The 20,540-nt window shown below is 46.2% G+C and overlaps 1 protein-coding gene across 1 annotated transcript in view; it reads right to left on the bottom strand.

Moving 5' to 3' along the window:
- The window catches only part of SPATA21 (spermatogenesis associated 21), a gene marked incomplete at its 5' end in the record, with an annotated part of 35,289 nt that extends 22,632 nt beyond the window's left edge, over window positions 1-12,657 (bottom strand). Inside the window, 7 exons of the mRNA XM_031465554.2 lie at window positions 2,179-2,267; window positions 2,696-3,138; window positions 4,943-4,991; window positions 5,385-5,680; window positions 9,093-9,312; window positions 10,760-10,911; window positions 12,514-12,657. Coding sequence (XP_031321414.2) covers window positions 2,179-2,267; window positions 2,696-3,138; window positions 4,943-4,991; window positions 5,385-5,680; window positions 9,093-9,312; window positions 10,760-10,911; window positions 12,514-12,657 — 1,393 coding nt within the window. The remainder of the gene's footprint in view (window positions 1-2,178; window positions 2,268-2,695; window positions 3,139-4,942; window positions 4,992-5,384; window positions 5,681-9,092; window positions 9,313-10,759; window positions 10,912-12,513) is intronic.
- Between the last annotated feature and the right edge of the window lie 7,883 nt (window positions 12,658-20,540).

The following is a 20,540-nucleotide window of genomic DNA, read 5'->3' as shown; positions in this document are numbered from 1 at the left end:
GTACTTCTCTGAGCCTCAGTTTTCTTATCTGTAAGATGGAAGCAACAACAGTACACCCTCCAAGAGAGGTTGCATTAATTCAGCACTTGGCACATCATAGACTCTGTAAGTCTGTGACACACAGGATTGAAATGTGGGGTAGAGGTAGGGCCAGGATTAGGGTTGGAGTAAGTGATGACCTGCCACCGGCAGGCATGCTGAAAAGGGAAAAACCAGAACAACTCTCAAAAGGAGATGTGGTTGAGAGGGTATAGCTCAGTGGTAGAGTGTCTGCTTAGCATACACCCAGTCCTAAGTTCAATCCCCAGTACCTCCATTAAAAAAAAAAAAAATAAATAAATAAATAAATAAATAAATAAATAAATAAATAAATAAATAAATAAACAAATAAACTTAATACCTTCCCCCCCCTTAAAAAAAAAAAAGCAGATGCAATCATCCAAAATGCAGGGTGGTTTGGACCATCCGAGCAGGTAGCCAGCTCCTTCTTCCCCAGAAATGGCTGAGAGTTTTGGGGGCCTCTTGGGGAGAACACTGAATCTCTAAGCCAAAGTGGCATGCTGTCCATGAACTCTTGCCTCCAGGCAGGGCAGTGGGTTCTGGACCTAGAAAAGCCCTCCAAAATAGCTAGAGAGCTTTTCTTTTTTTTCATTTTTGCATGGAGGTACTGGGGATTGAACCCAGGATCCCTCTCAGGCTAAGCATGTGCTCTACCGCTGATCTATACCCCCGCGCCCTAGAGAGTTGTAATGCTAAAGGAAGGGAACTTCAAGGATGGGGTCCTAAGGAGCCAGAGAGCACATTCAGGGAAGAAGAAAAAGGGGCCACTCTGGCCCTGCCTGGGGCTCAGACTCTGGGGAGGAGGCGCGGATGCAAGGAGGGTACACACCCACTCATCCAGAGCCAGAGCCAGGTGTGGCCGGGTTGGCAGTGATGTGGACGGTGGATTAGGCCACCTCCAGAGCCTGCAGGAAACAGCAATCACTCCTCCTCAAAGAGTGGGTAAGAGGAGTCACGGGGCCCAGCCCCAAGGATGGTGGGGAGCAAAGGGCATGGCATCTTGCCCAGGGCAGGTATTCAGAACTTCTGAATTTTGGGGTGGAGGTGGGATGTGGAGGAAAATGGGGACCTGTCCGTAATCAAGCAGGAGCCCATGGGGCCTTCTCAGGACAGATTTCCCTCACCATGTCCTCCACCTGCCTCTGGTCTGTAGAAAAGCTTTAGCCTCCTAGGCCTTCCCCAAGTTCCAAAGAATAAAAGAGAAGTCAGAAAACGCAGGAAGAAAGGAAAGCAGCCAAGCAAGACAAAATAATAATAGTTTAGCCATTAAACAAAGTCAAGGACCTTTAGTTCCTCCTCAAGGGCTACAGATAACATTCTGAGCTGTGTCCTTTGAGCTGTTTGGCAGAGCCTGAAACCCCCACCAGGCGGAAGAAGTTCACTCTGTGCTGCCCACAAGCATGTTGGAACCAGAAGATTAACGAGGTTGACGCCTGATGACCTAACCACCAACCAATCAGAAGAGTGTCCACGAACCGATCACACTCCACACAACCCGCTTCTCTCACCTTGTCTTTAAAAGCCTTTCCCTGAAAGCCATCAGGGTGTTTGGGTCTTTTAAGAACTAGCTGTCTGGACTCCGTGCTTGGAGGCTGCAGTAAGTGCCACGCTCTCCGTCACCACAACCCGGTGTCAGTAGATTGGCTTTACTGCGCGCAGGTGAACCCAAGTTTGGTTCCGTAACATGTCCAGGGCAGAGGGGCTTGTTAAATGGTGAGGGATGTAGGACAGGCGGGGGGCTCTGGAGCCCTGCCTCCCATCCAGGCGGTCTCTACAGAGGACCGATAGAGGGGGCTTGGGATGGGGGTGGCAGAACTGTGTCCAAAAATGAAAGAGCTTTGCAGGGCTTGCTTCATTCATTCAGAGAGGTGGCTCTGGGCCAGGGAAGAGAACTGGACCCCAAGTGACAAGACCCAGCAGGAGTCCTGGCTCCCCGACAGCGGTGTGCCAGGGCTGGGGTCAGCCTCCTACCCTGCACAGCCCGCCTAGCCAAGTGCAGGGCTGGGGTGGGCACTGGGGCAGCCGCGTGATCTGCAACCCCACCCTGGACCTAGAAACCCAAGGACTGAGGGTTCTGCCTGCCCTGCGAGGGACTCCCCTGGCCAGGCCCGCCCTCACCTTCCTCTTGCTTCAGTGTGAGGTGCTCCTCGGACCTCTCCTCCCAGGTCTGATACATCTTCAGGAGACAGTGCTCCTCCAGCTCCTGCCTGCAGAGGACAGAGCTGGGCCCAGGGCACATATCCAGCCGCCCATCCCTGCCCAATGCCCAAACCTAGCTGAAGGCGAGGGGAAGCTGGGGAGGAGGAGGTCATAGGAGGGCCCCTGAGGGAGGCTTGGAGAGGTCAGGAGAGTGTAAGAGTGACCCAGAGGAGGAGTGAAGCAGACGGGAGGGGAGTCTAAAGGAGAGACGTCATCACAAAGGTTAGAAAGGACAGAGGGGTCTGCAATGAGAAAGGAGGCCTGGATATGAAAGATAAAGAGCTGGGAAAGGTAGACAGTGAGGAGAAATGAAGAGCAGGACTCACGAGAGGGAATAGACTGGTGCAGCGACAGGGACAAGAGCCTGGAAGAGAGACACCAGGGGCCCTGGGACACAGGCTCTGATCCCGGACACCCTTCCTGGGGTGGCTCCTACCGTGCCTTGGGGTAGTTCAGTCTCCTCTCCCCGCTGTGGTGCAAAAGTTCTGTCCTTCTCCAGCCCAGGTCTGAGGTGGGGACCGGCAGGACTGAGACGGGCACTGAAGCTGGGACTGGGGCTCCCACCGGCGCAGAGATTGGCCCAGGGGCTGGCATCCGGGCCCAGGATGGGGTCATGGCAGGGGTGTGAGGCAGTGCCAGGGGCAGGCTTGGAGCTGAGGTGGGCACAGGGGTCAGGGTCCTGGGGGACTTCCGGTTTGGCAGGGCCCGAGCCTTGGTGGCCCTCCGATGCATGGCCTCCTCCTCCTCCACCTCCAGCAAGCACTTTATGAAGCCCGGCCGAGGGTTCCTAAGGTTCTCGGTCCCTGTGGCCACCACAGTCTCCTGAGGCTGTTTCCGCATGTGGTCCAGCTCCCTCCTCTCTCCTATGTCCCTCACCTCCTAGGGACAGGGTGAGGGAGGGAATTCAGGAGGCCTCCAGTCAGCCAGATTGTTCAACAAACTCCTCCCTGCTACCCACTCTGCAGGGGATCCTCTGCCCCTTCCTCTCTGGTCCCTGGGGAGGCCCAGATCTCTCCTGCATCCTGCCAGGCTCCCACCCCATGTCCTCCCTGACCCCTAACCCGGGCTCTGCCCCCTCCTGGCCATCCTGAGCTGCAGTCTTGAGTGAGTTACTCCCCATCTCACCACTTGTTTATTTCCTTCATTGCAACCAACACAACCTGCCAAGGCCTTATCCATGCTTATTGTTTGCCCGCCTGACCAGAAGTGAGCTTCATGAGGGCAGGACCTGGATGCCTCTTTCGACCCAGCAGCCAGCACGTGGTATGCATTATGAATTAATAAATTCCCACTAATTCATTCAACAAATCCAGCACCTCCTACATCTGTCCCTCTCATCAGAGGGGTGGGCCGTCCCCTGCCCACCACCAACCAGGCCACACCACTCAGGTTCCAGCACAGCCCATTCAAAGATGTAGCTCCTACCACACACTGACTCTTCCTGAAGTATCAGCTCTACCCTTTCCACCAGATTGCCCCCATCAGCATGTAAACACGCTATATTATTGTCCTTTAAAAACAAAAAAACTCTCCTGACGCTATAAACCCCTCCAACTACCATCCCAGTTCCCTGCTCTTCCTTCAGAGCAAAATGCCTTGAAAGAGTTGGCTGAACTCCATCTCCACTTCCTCCAGCCTCCAGCCTGGCTTCTGCTACCACTCCCCAGCCAGACTGTTGCAAGTCACTGGTCACATCTCTGGCCTCTTAGAGCTGACCTCTCAGTGGTGATAGACAGAGATGGCCACTCCCTCCTTCTGGAAATGCTTTCTTCTCCAGACTCCCACCCCCTCCCTGAGTCTTCCGCAGCCTACTTCACTGTCCCTCCCCACTCTTGCTCCATTTCTAAACGTTGTGGAGACCCAATGATTTGTCCTCAGACCTCTTCCTGCTCTGTATTCACTCTCCTAGATGTCATCCCCATTTTCCTCTCATTTGCATGTCCAATCCTGACTTCTCTGTCCTTCCTAACTCCAGGCATCCTCCTGACATTTCTTCCCAGGCGTCTAGAACATGACCCAAGCAGAACCTTAGGTATCTTCCTGTCTGCTCCTTCCCCAGTGTCATCACTTTGGTGAATGACACGACTTGCTGCTCAGGCCCCAGATCTAAGGTCTCTTTTTTAAAACTGAAATATAGTTGATTTACAATATTGAATCATTTTCAGGTGCATAACATAGTGATTCAATTATTTGTGTAGATTATACTCCCTAAAGGCTCTTTTGACTCCTCTTTTTCCAACCTACCTTTCCACCAGGCAGACAATGACTGTGCATTCACAGGTTCCTCAGTCAAGTTAAAGAACTAGGAAGTGGCCAAGTTGGCAGAGGTGGGGATGGGTGGGAGGGAGATGGGACCCTCTCAGATGTTCAGGGAAGCTATGGGTTGTGTGCTGTGACTGAGAGCAAATTTGCAGAAGAAATCCATGCCAATGTAAGAAAAGCCATGACCTGGGGTGAACCCAGGGACTCCAGAGTGTAAGAACATCCTTGGCCCCCACCCAAGATGCACACACATGGGTACACACATGCATATGTGCAAACACACAGATACATGGGCACACTCACACAAACACACAGGCACACACTCACACCCTCCCCAGTTTGACTCCATTTCTTTCTCTACTCCTTCTTCCTCCTGATCCCCATCCCACTCTGTCCCCATCCCCATTATGGCTCTACTTACAGATGGACGAACAGGCCCCAGTGGTGGCTCGGTCTCCACAGCTTCGCCCCTAAATAAGGAAGAAACCTCCAGGTGGCAGAGGGGCTCAGCTCAAGGCTTGACCCTTACACCCACCTTTTCTCAGTGCCCGGAACACTCTTGGGTGGTCCATCACCCAAGCTTCATTCCCTTGAACTTCTAATCTCAGAGGGGCTCCTCATTGCCTCATATCCCCATGTAGGGATGTGGCCCTTGAAGTATAGGCTCACAGAACAAAGACTTCTGGTATTAGAGCTATTATACGGATGGGGAAATTGAGGCCCAGGGGAGCTTGACTTGACCAAAGTCTTACATTATGTAAGGAGTGGTCAGGACTAGATTCACCTCACTTGTAATTTAGCAGAAGAGCAACCTTGTTGGGGTCAGAGAGTGGGGTAGGGGGTGCCATCAGAGGATGGCTTACCTTTCTTTGGGTGTGTTAGGTCTTGGTGTGCATGGTGGGAAAGAGTGGGCTGTCTTTTCCTCCAGAACTGCCGTGGGCATTAGGGGCACTGCTTCCTGGGAACTGTCCCCATGTCCCCCTGGGCCAGGCTCTGGCAGAGCCCCCTGTGGCCTGATGGGGGAGGTGTCCACCTCCTTGGAAGGCTTGTCTCCCAGTTGCTGTGCACAGCTGTCCAAGGTGCAGCAAGGCTCTGTTGGCTGCATGATGTCTGACTCATTTGCTGCCAGGTGACCTGGGGTGGGCTGACACACTGGACCCTGCCAAGGACAAGGACATCAAGAGGGGGTGCCCCATCCTGGCTCCCAGGTGAATCAACCAGAGACGAGTTGTCACACACTCACTCCAGTCCAACCTCTGCAAGCACGATCTTACTGAGTTCTCCCAGTACCCCTAGAAGGTAGCACAGATGCCCCCATTTTGAGGGATGAGGAAATTGAGGCCCCCAGGAGGCATGGCCTACCCAAAATCATAATCCACGCTTCTCTGCGCAGGTAGAATGGGACCCTGGAAAAAGTGAGATGATCCTCTTTTTTAAAAATATATTTTTATTGAAGTACAGTCAGTTTACAATGTTGTCAATTTCTGGTGTACAGCACAATACTTCAGTCATATAGGAACATACATATATTCATTTTCATATTCTTTTTAACCATAAGTTACTACAAGGTATTGAATATAGTTCCCTGTGCTATACAGTGTAAACTTGTTTTTATATATAGTAGTTACATATTTTATATACTATTTTATATATAGTAGTTAGTATCTGCAAATCTCGAACTCCCAATTTATCCCTTCCCACCCTCTTCCCACCCTGGTAACCATAAGTTTGTTTTCTATGTGAGTCTGTTTCTGTTTTGTATATAAGTTTGTCTTTTTTTTTTTTTAAAGATTCCACATATAAGTGATATAATATGGTATTTTTCTTTCTCTTTCTGGTTTACTTCACTTAGAATGACAGTCTCCGGGTCCATCCATGTTGCTGCAAATGGCATTATTTTATTCTTTTTTATGGCTGAGTAGTACTCCATTGTATAAATGTACCATAACTTCTTTATCCAGTTGAGATGATCCTCTTTAAATGGGATTTCCCAGCAGATGTTTCAAAGAACAAGAGTCCTTCATGGTACTCCTACAAAGGGGATTTCTGTACTGACTGATTTCAAAAGTTGCTATAATTGGGAGAGGGTATAGCTCAGTGGTAGAGTATGTGCTTAGCATGCACAAGGTCCTAGGTTCAATCCCCAGTACTTCCATTAAAAATAAATAAACCTAATTACCTCCCCCACCCAAACAAACAAACAAAAAAGTTGCTATAATCAAGACAGCATGGTGTTGAAATAAGGATAGATAAATAGATGAGTGTAAAAAGTAGAGATACAGACTCATGTTGAGGTGGGAAGCCCCATAAAAAGACCAGCAGGACCCCCAGGCAGGACCACTACTCTCCTGCCAGCACCATCTGGTTCCCTGGCCCAGCGGCTTTATCTCACTTTTTGCCTCTGAAACCGCTAACTTCTAGGAAAGTGGAGCTCACTCCTGATTGGTTATTTCTCTCCCTCCTGATCGGCCCATTTCTACAAAGCCTGTTCCTAATTAGTCAACTTTAGTTATACCTTATTTGCATATGATGTTGCAAAGTGTGAACTGGCAGCCTATAAAAGCCTGTGTAAACCTACAGACGGGGTCTAGAGCTTGGAGTGTTAAGTCCTCTGGGCCCGCTGGTGTAATAAACCTGAGTTCTTCAACTCTCCGAGTGCTGCTTGATTTCTCGCCCGGATCCAGGTTGCTGTCACAACTGAGCTTTAACACGTTTTTCTGCAACATTTCATGTGATAAATTGATTTTCGACAAAGGTGCAAATTCAGCAGGGAAAGTATAGTGTTCAACAAATGGTGCTGGGATGACTGGGCCATCATATGCAAAAAACAAAGCTTGATCCAACACTTATACTATGTACAAGAATTAACTCAAAGTGGATCATAAATGTAAATATAAAACCTAAAACAATAAAACTTCTTAAAGATAACATAGGAGAAAATCCTATGTGACTTTGAGATACGTAAAGATTTTTAAGAGAGGTTGGGAGTATATCCTGGTTGGCAAAGTGCATGCTTGGCATGCATGAGGTACTTGGTTCAATCCCCGGTACTTCCATTTAAAAAGAAAAGAAAAGGAAGATTTCTAAGAAATAATACCAAAAGCACAGTCATAAAGAAAAAATGGATAAATTAGGCTTCACCAAAATTGAGAATTTCTGTTCTTTGAAAGCCATTGTTAAGAGAATGGAAAAGACAGCTCACAGCCTGGGAGAACACATATGAAAATTACATATATGATACAGGACTTGTATTCAGAATACATAAGAACCCTCAAAACTCAATAATAAGAAAACAACCCAATTTGGAAAAACAAAAGGGCAGAAAGTGAAAAGACAACCCATAGACGTGGAAGAAAAAAATCCATAAATCATAAATCTGATAGTCTAGTATCCAGAATATATAAAGAACTCTTGGAACTCAACAATAAACTGACTAATTCAATTCAAATAACAGGCAAACTATTTGAATAGACATTTCTCCAAAGATATACAAATGGCCTATAAGCACATGAAAAGATGCTTGATATGATTAGTCATTAGGAAAATGAAAATAAAGACCACAATGAGATTCCACTATACACCTATGAGAATGCTTAGAATTGAAAACTGGCCATTGTTTTGGGGAGGATGTGGAGCAACTGGAATTCTCATACATTGCTGATGGGGATGTAAAATGACAGAGCCACTTTGGAGAAATGTTTGGCAGTTTCTTAATAAGTTAAATATTACAAATACCATATGGTCCATTCTACCCCTAGCCATTTATTTGCCCAAGAGAAATAAAACCACGTGTACATATGGACATGAATGTTTCTGTAAATCTTATTTGTGATAGTCAAAAAGTTTTTGAAAGCAACTAAATATCCATCAATAGATAAAAGAATGAAGAAATTGTGACATATTCATACAATGGAATATTACTTAGCAATAAAAACAACAAAGTATTGATCCACACAATAGCATGGTTGAATCTCAAAATAGTCATGCTGAGTGAAAGAAGACAAACAAAAAGGAATGGCTACTGAATGCTTCCACTTATGGAAAATTCTAGGAAATACGTCTAATGCGACAGAACACACATCTGTGGTTGCCTGGGGATGGGGGCAGGTTCGAGGAGCTGTGACAAAGGGGCGTCAGGAAACTGTGGGGGGTGGGTGACAGATGTGTTTGTTTTCTTGATTGGGGTGATGGTTGCATGAGTGTACACCTATGTCCAAAACATCGAACTGTACACTTGAAGTATGTGCAAGTGTATGTCAATGATACCTCACTGAAGCTGTTAAAAAACGCTGAATCTTAAATAAAAATAAATTAAAAGATATGTTTGGAAAAGGCACCATACTCTAACCATCTCCTGCAAGGTCCCACAAAGAAGCAGTGAAGAAACAGCTGTTAGAATATCCTAGCATTAAAAAAAAAATCGCTTGAGCTTTGTTAAACCCCGCATGTCCCAATTTTAATTTTACACAGAACCCCCTATCTCCTCCCTGCCTCCAACATTTCCCCACTCCTTCACCTCCCCTGTGGGTCATCATTCCATACCTTCCCGCCAAGGTCTCCGCGGACATTACCTGGCAGCTCTCGGAGGCCTGACCCTCCACTGTCCCTGGGTTCTGCTGGCTCCCTTGTTGGTCCTCGGTCTCCTTCCCTGTGCCGGGCTGCTGCAGCCCTTCATGCGCTGCAGGGACCCTGGAAGGCAGCACCCCCAGCTCACTCCCTGGCATGGCCTGATCCTGGCCTGCTTGCAGGGACACGGGCACCTCCTGGGCGGCCCAAGATGACTCCTTCATCCTGGGGAGAACAGACAAACGGACACCTCAGTCTCCAGCCTGGGGCAGAGTTTTATATTCATATACTTCTCTGGAGTTCCCAGAGCACCTGCACTGGGCTAGGCACACAATAGGTGCATACTTAATGTGTAGGAGAAAGAATAAAAGGCTAACGTGAATTCTCCCAATCACAGACACTTTGATGTCAATGTTTAGGAGAGTCAGGATATAATATTTTTATGATTACTCATTGCTTTCTCGAAAAAAAGAAAAATCTGGGAGAATGGGGAGATAAGAGAGGTCAGGAGACTTGAGACTCAGGTCATTAAGCTAAAGTTGACAGCTCTTGATTTGAATCTGTGTCTATCTGATCTCACTTTAATATTCTGGAGTATATCCTCCAGGTTTCTGCCTAAGGATATACATACATATTTTTAATGGGGATTAATTTAAAAGCCATCTTCAAATAATTGCATATTTTTACATGTTATTACTACAGATACACTTTTGCAATGCTTTTCAATTAACATTATAACCTAAAATTTTCCCATGCCAAAAATCTTTCATAAACATGCTTTTCAAGGAAAGTATAAAATTCTATATTTTGTAGATAATCATAATTTACTTAACCATGCCCCTACTGTGGGCATTTAGCACACACTGGCATTTCTAATATTTTAGCATTTAAAATAATGTGACAGTGAAAATGTTTGTGCATAAAACTTTGCCTGAATCTGGAGTTATTTTCTTAGGGCATATTTCTAGAAATAGATGGGGGTAAAGACAGTCTTAAGGCAGTTTAAACAAATGCCAAGCAAATCCGTTGAAATGGTTTCTATTTCTGCCAGCCCAGGGTGCAGTACCTGTCTCAGGGGTGCTCAAACCTGGCTTTGATTGATTCCCCTAACTTTTCATGTAGTAGAGATTATCTCAAGGTTTGGGGTTATAATCAAATTTCAATAATACTTTGATCAGTCTCCCAAATCTTCCACATTGCCTCTTACGGCTCTCTCTCTCGATTTTTCTCTTTTTAAAAAGAATACGTTCTCACTGTAGACAAGTTTAAATATATATACAATATTTAGAAAATAACAATAAAAACACACAAATGTGTGTCTCCATGTCTTTCAGCCCCTCTCTTGTTCATTCTTCTATGAATTTGGTGAATGCATATTTACTGAGCATCTACTATGTGCCAGTCAGAGTCCCAGGCATGAGGGATTTGAGATAGAACATGTACATCCATGCCCCTTGACCAAGACATGTAACAGAAGCTTGCGGTGTAGTGGGGGAATGCAGACAAAAACTCAACACAAATAATTATTTAGTGTGATTTGTGGTATGAAAGAAGTTCGGGGCTGTGACTGGGCGGATCCACCTTAGTCTGGGAGTTCTTTCTCCTCTCTCCCCCTACCAGGTGAGTCACAAGTGTTTCTCCTGGACGTGCTCTCAGGAAGCCCCCAGCTCACCTTGGTCCTGCCGGATGCCTCTGCTCCTGGGTGCTGAGCTCTGGAGATCCCTCCTCTGATGCTTCTCTGTGGGTGGATCCATTCTCTGGCCCTCCTGGAGCTGATGAGGGCTGCTTCCCAATCCCCATTCCTTCAGTATCTGGAAACACAACCTAGAACAAAGATGCCCATGGCACTGGCTCAAGGATCGGCCTGTTCTGCAAGGATCCTCCCATTCCCTGGGTATCATCCTGGCCTCAGGGACAAGGAATTCCTGTGCCTAACTGGGGAAGGCATTGGAAAGAGGCTGTTGGTCAGCACCGATGGCTCTAGCTTGAACCTGGGGTCCAGAGTAGAGCACCCTGGGGGACTTCAATACCCTCGCAAGTCCTAGAGAGGCTTCCATAATTTCCACTACTTCAGAACTCAGGCCCTGGAATGGGTTTTGCTTCCCATCTTGGTCTATCGCTTCCCTGTTGGGTGACCTTGAACCGATGACTTAGACTCAGTTCCAAGCTTCACCTGAGTCAGCAAACTCCAGGCAACCTGGTTCAATCAATTGATAATAATTGTTACAAGATGCTGCTGCAAGCCAACACTCAGGGCATCTACCACGGGGCAGGGCCAGTACCAGGTGCCCCTGGGGGTTTTACCCACACATGAGCCCTTGAGGCTCAAAGGGCTGCAGTGACATGTGACATGCCCCAGGCCATACAGCTGGTTAAGTGGTGGCACTGAGACCTCATGGCCATGCTCATTAAAAAAATAAATGGGCAAGTAAAAGAAGTCCTGAAGGTTTGCCCCAGCCTCTTTCCAAGATGCCCCTCTTCAGCCCTCTTCTTGGGTCCAGGAGAAGCCATGATTTATAACAGAGGCTTCAGGGAGGGGGCGATACTCAACTCAGGGGAATGTCAACTTTTTTTATGGTGACATTTTTAGCTCTGGGAAAAGTAGATGAGAAGGAGGGTCTTCCCTGGGCTCTTCAGTTCGTGCCACGTGGCACTTAAAATGTTTTTGATGGGAAGAGGTTAAGAGTGATGAGAGCTTAGGTTGCAGTCTGGGGGGTGGGGTCAGGGATGGAAGCTTTGAGCAGTTGTCAGGGGAATAAAGGAAATTAAAGTAGGGGAGGCTGAAGGCCACGGAAGGCACCTAGTAGAGTAAGTAGGCAATTCTTTTTTTGCTCACCCAGCCAGCATCTCTTTTGGTAACAGAAGCCAACATTCTTTTATGGGAACTTTCCTGTCTCTATCTGGCCCATGGGGCTCAGCAGAGCCAGCTGAGTGCCACTTCTGACTCCACATTATATCAAGAGATCCAGGCCACTCTGTCCTGCCATGGTGAATGGTTCAGGGATAAACATGTGACTATAATCTGGGCCAAAGACAGTGATACCAAAGACTTTCTTCACCTATTACAAAGAGGGTCTCCTGTTGAGAAGGCTAAGCCTGATGATGTAAGATGGGGACATGTAAGCCTGGAGTGACCAGAGCAATTCTTGCCATTTTTCATGAAGAGTCTGCCTGGGGATGGCACAGAGGAAGGCAGAGCCAAGAGACACTCATTTAGCACCTTGATCCAGCCATACCTGAAGTCTACATGTAGATTTGTCAGCTACCCATGCTGTTTCTCATTCCTGCCTAATCCAGCTTGAACTGGGTTTTGTGTCACTTGTACCTGAGGCTTAATAAAAGCAGATGGGGAGGAAACCTGGGCAGGGGAAGGGAAAGGTGCCTGCTGGGAGTGGAGGGATCAGAACATGAGGGCCAGGTTCTTACCTGGATGACTCCTGATATGATGGGTTCAACACTAGCCCTCTTGCTGGCAGTCCTCAGGTCAAGACTTGGCTGGGCCCCGGGAGACTTCATCCTACCCTCCTCGTACATCTGGGCATTTGTGTTGTCCGTTGTGCCAGGGCCAACAAGGGTACCAAGTGAGGGGCATCAAACGCTGTTTTCCCAGAGGAGAAATCCAATCAAAGTTTCACCAAGCCCATTATCTAACTGCCTCTTCAGCCGACCATGTGAAGCCTGGCTCAAAGGAGGAGGTGGTGCCAGGCCTTGCACCTGTGGGGCACGTAGGAAAACCAAGAGCTTGCCACATATTTTTCCTCATTCTCACAATGATTCTGAGGAAAAGGGGGCTCTGGGGAGCAAAGTGAATTGCCCAAGATTCAACACCAAATAGGTTACAGGGGTGGGGGCAGTTAATAGCTCAGTGGTAGAATGCACGCCTAGCATGCATGAGGTCCTGGTTTCAATTCCAGTACCTCCATTAAAAATAAATAAACCTAATTACCTGCCCCCCAAAAAAACCAAACAAGTGAAAAAAAATCTGAACAGGTTACAACGCAAGAACTGAACCACAGCCTGTTGGATCCCCCCAAAACAAAAAATGTTTCCAACAGCAGCATTTCCTAACAGACATTTTTGGGAATAGTGGTCCCATGAGGTACACCACATTAAAAGGATTCTGACGTCAAACATGTCTGGAAAGTGCCAGCTCAAGTTGTAGAGTGTATGCTTAGCAGGCATGAGGTCCTGGGTTCAATTCCTGGTACCTCCTCTAAAACTAAATAAATAGACCTACCTCTCTGCCAAAAGTAAATAAAATAAAGTGGTCTCTTTCCTGCAGGATCTCTCAGAGCCTTTAATATCATAATGTGCTTTTTAAAAAGTTTATTTATTTGGGAGATGGTAATTTATTTATGTTTAGAGGAGGTATTGGGAATTGGCCCCAGGACCTTGTGCATGCTAAGCATGCACCCTACCTCTTAAGCTGTACCTTTCCCCCACTATAACATGCATTTTAAAGAGAACCCAAGAGTGTCATGGTTGCTGCTTCTATAGATGGAAACTCCATTCTTTTTGGGGCTAAAGAATAGGAGTGGGGAACATCTGTCTTGATGGCCCTGAAGTCTCCAATGGCAATGGGTAGTTTGCCAAAGCACCCCCATCCTGCCCTGGACACCTCCCTTTCTAAAGCCTTTCTTAGTGTTTCTCCTTCTGCCTCTCCTAGCCAGCCTATTTGACTGTACCACCATCCGCTGCACAAACACTGTTTTTTTTTTCTCATCTGCATTGCTTTTATTTCATATCCCATTAATTTTTTCAGTTTATATTTTATTGAAGTATAGTTGTTGTACAACATTGTATGTTACAGGGTTACGATCTAGTAATGCACAATTTTTAAAGATTATACTCATTTACAGTTATTATGAAACATTGGCTGTATTCCCTACATTGTACAATATATCCTTGCAGCTTATTTTTTACATAATGCTTTATACCTTTTACTCCCCTGCCCCTACATTTCTCCTCCCCCTTCCCTCCACCCATTGGTAACCACTAGTGTGTTCTCTATATCTGTGAGAATGCTTCTTTTTTTCCCCCTTATTTAAAAAAAAAAAATTTACTGAAGTATAGCTGGTTTACAATGTGTTAATTTCTGGCGTACAGCATAGTGATTCAGTTATATATATATTCATATATTCATAATATTCATATTCTTTTTCATTATAGGCTATTACAAAGTATTGAATATAGTGCCCTGTGCTCTACAGTAGAATCTGGGCAGACTCCTCGATCCCAATCCCACAGACTGCCCCCCTCCAACCTCTGTGCCCGCTCCCCACTTCTCTGTCTCTTCAACACCCCCCACCTCATCCTTCAAGCTCCCACCTCTTCTCCAAGCTTCCAACCACCTCAGCCCTCTCTCCAGCCTCTGAATTCCTTTGAGGCAACACCAACATTTCTACAGGGACTCCACCGACCTCTTCTCACTGTTAATTAGTTCCTAGGATTAAATCCTACCCCGCAGTGAGACCACAGGACCTTGAGGGACTTGATGGTGCTTCTTTCACTCTAAATCATGACAGACCAGCCAACATCCACAGGGGAACCTTCTATTTGCTGGGCATGTTTGCAAAACGATATTCTAACCTTCCTGTCCTTGAGGTCAGTGGGTTCAGCCCTGTTTTAAAGATATGGAAACTGAGGCTCAGAGTGGCCCAATGTCTTGTCCAATACCACACAGCAAGTCGGCAGAGGCACTGCCTTCAAACCCAGGCCTGGTTGACTCCCAAGACTGGTTATCTCAACATATTATCCTGTTTCCAAAGAAGCTTGTCACTCATTCATTTACCCATGCAATCAACAATTGCATGTGACACTGCGGGGCACCGTGTCAGGCCTTGGGGGGACACTGGGTGCCCTGACGGCTCTTGCAGTTTACCAGGGGCACAGGGGACATACCCCTAACAGCTGCTGACCCCGATCCCCTCTCCCTTGTCCTTTGCCCCAACCTTGCCTACCCTGCCGTCCTACCCTCCAGGCCTGCACCCCTGCGCTGCCAATAAGACCTCCGCTCCCCACCCTGGCTGCAGCTCCATCTTCCCGAAGGACTCAAGCTCTCACTTGGCACAGAGAAGTCAGTGCTGTGACCAAGCCCCTCTCTCTTCCAGTGGAGTTGCTCCCTTCTCCCTGCTTCTTTCCCTTTAGGGCTCCCTAAGCATTCCCCTTTCCTCTGAGCCTTCCTGCCCCAGGGGTAGATGACCCATCTGCCAGAAACCTCTCCCACCTCTCAAACACACCCCCCATTGTCCCCTGCCTCCACCTCAGCAAGCGCTCTCTCAGCCTCAGAATTCTCAGGCCCCAGTGTTCCACAAGCTGAGGGGGCCAGAGGCTCCAGAGGGGATCCGGCCCCTTCTCTGTCCCCACCTGGAGCTTACAACCTCCGTGAGAGTCTGGACAAGAAGGGGAAGACCCCAACCCCAGCAGCAGAAGGGCATGGAATCTGAGGACAGAAGTGGGGGTGGGGTGGGTGGCAAATAAAGGCTATATCCTCCTTTCAAAGCACTTTCTTGCTCAAAGCTTCTCTGAGATTTAACTCATGTATCACACAACTCATCCACTTAAAGTGGACAAGTCAGTGGCTTTTATTTATTTATTTATTTAATGCACATACTGAGGACTGCACCCAGGACCTCCTGCATGCTAAGCATGCACCACTCTACCACTGAGCTATACCCACCTCCCTCAATGGCTTTTAATATATTTCAAGAATTATGCAATCCTCACTCCAATTTTAGAACATTTTCATCACCCCAGAAAGAAACCCCACACCCCTTAGCCATCACCTCAATCCTCCCACCCCACCCTCAGCCCTAGGCACCCACTAATCTACTTTCTGTCTCTATAAATTTGCCTATTCTGGACATTTCATTTAAATGGAATCATACAGTATGTGTTCCTTGGTGACTGGCTTCTTTCACTTAGCAAATGTTTTCAAGGTTCATCCGTGTTGTAGCTTGAATTAGCCCTTCATTCCTTTTTATAGCCAATATACTATGTTTTGTATTTCCATTCCTCAGTTGATAGACACTTGGGCTGTTTCCACTTCTTGGCTGTTATGAGTAACTCTGCCACGAACATTTGTGTACAAATTCTTGTGTGTGGGTATGTTTTCATTTCTCTTGGGTGTGTACCGAGGAGTGGAATTGCTGGGTCATGTGGTAACTCTTTGTTTAGCCCCTTGAGTGACTGCCATACTGTTTTCCTAAGTGGCTGCATCGTTTTTACATTCCCACCAGCAGTAGCCTGGCGCAGGGGAGACGGAAGGGCCTTTCAATACTTACTACAGCAATGTATGAGGGTTCTAATTTTCTGCCTCCTCACCAACACTTATTATCTGTCTTTTTTTTTTTTAAATTCTGGCTATGGTAGCAGGTGTAAGTATAAAGTGGTATCTCCTTGTGGCTTTGATTTGCATTTCTCTGATGGCTAGTGACGATGGGCAGCTCTTCATGTGCTTATTGGCTACTTGTGTATTTTCTTTGGAAAAAAATGTCTTTTCAGGTTCATTGTCCATTTATAAATTGGGTTATTTATCTTTTTATTATTCAATGGTAAGAACTCTATATATTCTAGATGCAAGTTCCTTGTCAGATAAGTAATTTGCAAATTTTTGCTCAAATTATATAAATTGTACTTTCACTGTTTTTGTCCTTCGAAGCACAAAAGTTTTTTAATTTTGTTAACGTCCCAATTATCTATGTTTTCTTTTATTGCTTGGGCTTTTAGTGTCATATCTAAGAATCTGTTAGATTCATCTTATTATGCCATAAATCCAAGGTCATAAAGATTTATGTCTGTGTTTTCTTCTAAGAGTTGTACAGTCTGAGCTCATACATTTAGGTCTATGATCCATCTTGAATGACATTTTGTATATGGTGTGAGATAGGGGTCCAGCATCATTCTTTTGCACATGGAATGTAAATGTCTCGTCCTAGTGCCATTTGTTGAAAATTCTTTCTCATTTCTACCCTTTCTCAACTGAGTTGTCTTGGCACACTCATGGAAAGTCAACTGGCTGTAAATGTGAAGGTTTATCTCTGGATTTTCAATTCTATTCCACTGATCTATCGTCTATCCTTATACCAGTATTATACTGTCTTGATTACTGTAGCTTTGCAGTAAGTATTGAATAGCGAAGTGGGAGTCCACCAATTTCGTTCTTTTTCAAGATTGTCTTGTTATCTAGTGTCCTTTTATAAGTGGTTTCCCCATGTGAGAAATGGGGGAACTTCTCTTAGAAATGTCTATGATGGCAGGAAAATATAGCAGGGAAAGATGATAAGTGATCTATCATATACACTCTGGAAGCCACCAAGGAAAGCTGCTCACATCAAACCCCCACCTTGGCCCTGAACCTACCAGAATGCAGCTCGATGAATCACGGCGAGATTTGCATCCCTGTCACCTCCTCACATATGAGACATGGGCTCTATCTGAGCCTACACTCTGCTTGTTGGGTTGAATGGAATTCGTTGGGTAAATAATGTAGTTAACCTGGAAATAGCCAGTCGGCCCAATTATTCTCAGCAGCAAAGGTTTAGAAATGCATTTCAGGCAGGTCGTGCCCTGTGGTTGCGGTTTGGGAATAAGACTGACCTTTCGCAGCTAGAGCGCAGTGTAGTTTCCCTGGGCTGGTCACTGTTTCAGTGGCTCGATTACACAGAAAGGATAACAATCCTTGCCTCGCCTACATCACAGGGATTATTGTGTCAAGGTAACCTCTTTCAGAGAGTCTTCCTTGACTGCCCCCAGACTTGTCTCTCACACGCTCCTGTGAGTTTCCAACATCATAGCCGTTTTCCATATGCATTGTAAATTAAATTACTTTTTCTTTCTGTCTCCTCCACTCTTGGATCCATGAAAGCAGGAGTTGAGTGGGCCTAACCTATGTGGCCCCAGCACTCAGCACCTGCTTTATAGCAGGTGCTCAATGTCCATCTTTCCAGAACCGGAAGTGCTCTGAACACATTGTAAGATCTGGCTGCTCTCCATCCCCCCACCCCCACTCTCACCCCCCATATGGAGTGAGAATTCCCTTCCAGGTTCATGAAAGGAAGGTGTCCTACCAGCAGCAGCCACAGGGGGAGGCCCAAAACAGTCACCATAGGCCAACTTCTTGCTGCTTGGCTTCCAGAGAGGAAGTGATAGAACTCGGTGCTGATGGTGGACGGTGTCCCAAAGTTTAGCTCTTAAGAGCTGGTCCTAGATGCTCTCCCAGCTGGAAGTTTCCCCAACTAAGTGGGTCCAGGTGCTTTATTCCTGGGATACCCTACTTCCCCCTGTTGTTCAGCACATACTGATGCTAAGAGTCAGAGTGTGAAAGAGAAAACATGGTGGCCCATCCCGAAATTGCCTCTTGGCTTTGAGATGAAGCCAATGGAACATGCACACACACACAAACACTCCTTTACTAATTTACTAACTGAGCACTTAGTCTGTGCCAGACCCTGTGCTGCTGAATACAGGGGTCCACAGGTGGCAGGGACAGGGTCCCACATTCAAGAAGCTTGTAGTCTGGTGGGAGAGCAGACATGTAAACAGAATGATGAGAAGTAAGGGTATAAGATTGTCACTGTGGGCATGTGCCCTCCCTTCCCATCTCAGTATCTCTCTGCTCCAGCTTCTAAGGGGAGCTCTGTCTTTGCCACTGCAGGACTTTAGGAAAACGAGACAGGACCAAAGAACTAGGAGGAAGAAATCTCATTTTCTGAGTCACTTCTCAGTTTCTTCATTGTTGTGCAGAATCAGGGTAATGAGCAAAGTTGAAATTAGAGGTTAAATCAATTCACATAAAGAAAAGTTAACTTCAGACCCACCAAGATGGCTATTATCGAAGGAAACGGAAATTAAGAATTGGCAAAGATGTGGAAAAATTGGAACCCTTTCTCCAATTTTTGCTGGTGGAAACATACAATGCAGCTGCTATGGAAAACAGTTCAGCAGTTCCTCAAAAAGCAACACATAGAATTCCCATATGGGCCACCAGGTCCACCTCTGGGTATATACTCAAGAGAATTGAAAACAAGGACTTGAACTGGAATTTGTACACCAGTGTTCACAGCAATGTGATTCACAATAGCTGAAAGGTGGAAACAGCCCAAATGTCCCTCAGCGGATGAATGAATAAACAACATGTGGTGTGTCCATCGTTGACCTGACATAAATAGACTGCCAGAATTTCTCCAGCAAAGATGGGTTTACTTGAAATCAGCAGAGAATTGTAACTCAAGTACTGCAACCATGCCAGCCATGTGCAAGTTCCCTCAGGGCAGGGGAAGCAGAACTCTTTGACAGTGGGGAAAAGGCAGTTGGGAGGGCCACAGTAAACAAGGGGTCCATGGCTTTTCATTGCTTGAGTCCTTGCCAGGAAAGAAGGGGAGTCGTTCTTTTTCCTGTTGGGCTCTGCTATGGTCCCAGGATGTGACAGCTCCCAATTCTGGTCTCCTGACTATTTAATTGAGGTTTCAGTTTGTCAATTTTTTTTACACCATATAATAGGATATCATTCAGCCATTAGAAGGAATGAAATTCTGATACAGGCTATGGCGTGGATAAACCTTGAAAACATTATACCAAGTGAAATAAGCAGACACAAAGACAATACCTATACGATTCCACTTAGATGAGGTACCCAGAATAGGCAAATTCATATACAGAAAGTAGAACAGAGGTTACGAGGGGCTGGGGGTAGTGGGAAATGGGGTGTTATTGCTTAATGGGTATAGAGTTTCTGCCTGGGATGATGAAAATTTCTGGAAATAGATAGTGGTGATAGTTATACAACATTGTGAATGTATTTAATTTCAGTAAATTGTACACTTCAAATGGTTAAAATGGTAAAGTTTATGTTATGTGTGTTTTACCATAATAAAAAATTTTTTGATTTAAGAGGGTAGATCAACACTATAATAAAGAGCTTATACAGTGAGTGAAAAGAGAGAGAGAAGAAGGAGAAGAGGAGGTGGAGAAAGTTTGGGAGAAATTGGCGAATCAGAGATTTGGAATCAGCGGTGCCCTATATAGGACCTGCCATATTGTAAGCACTTAATTAAATATCTGTGTAATGAATGAGAGAATGTTGCAGAAAGATTGGCCCCCGTCCCTTATAACCCAAATAACACAGAGACAGGGTCTTAGAGTGCAGAATAAAAGAGGCAGCTTTATTGCTTTGCCAGGCAAAGGGGACTCACAGCAGACTAGTGCCTTCAAAACTGTAAACCCGTCTTAGGATTGGGGCTTAGTGATTACACAGTGAACAAATTGGGATGTAAAAGGTGATATAATCATCAAGAGTCTCTGGTGAAGCTTCCTCCTAAATCCCAGCGAGCCTGTCCAGCATCGTGGGACCACTCAGTGGTCTGGAGGGTCATCAATCTGTGACCTTTTTTATCTGATCAGACTCATCAGGTGCCAGGAGGAACTTCGGAGGGTCTGGTCATTCTCCCAAGAGC

The sequence above is a fragment of the Camelus dromedarius genome, chromosome 14, assembly GCF_036321535.1.
Source record: "Camelus dromedarius isolate mCamDro1 chromosome 14, mCamDro1.pat, whole genome shotgun sequence".
Lineage (NCBI taxonomy): Eukaryota > Metazoa > Chordata > Mammalia > Artiodactyla > Camelidae > Camelus > Camelus dromedarius.
The sequence above is the reverse complement of the archived record's forward strand: the minus strand, read 5'-3'. Positions and strand labels throughout refer to the sequence as shown.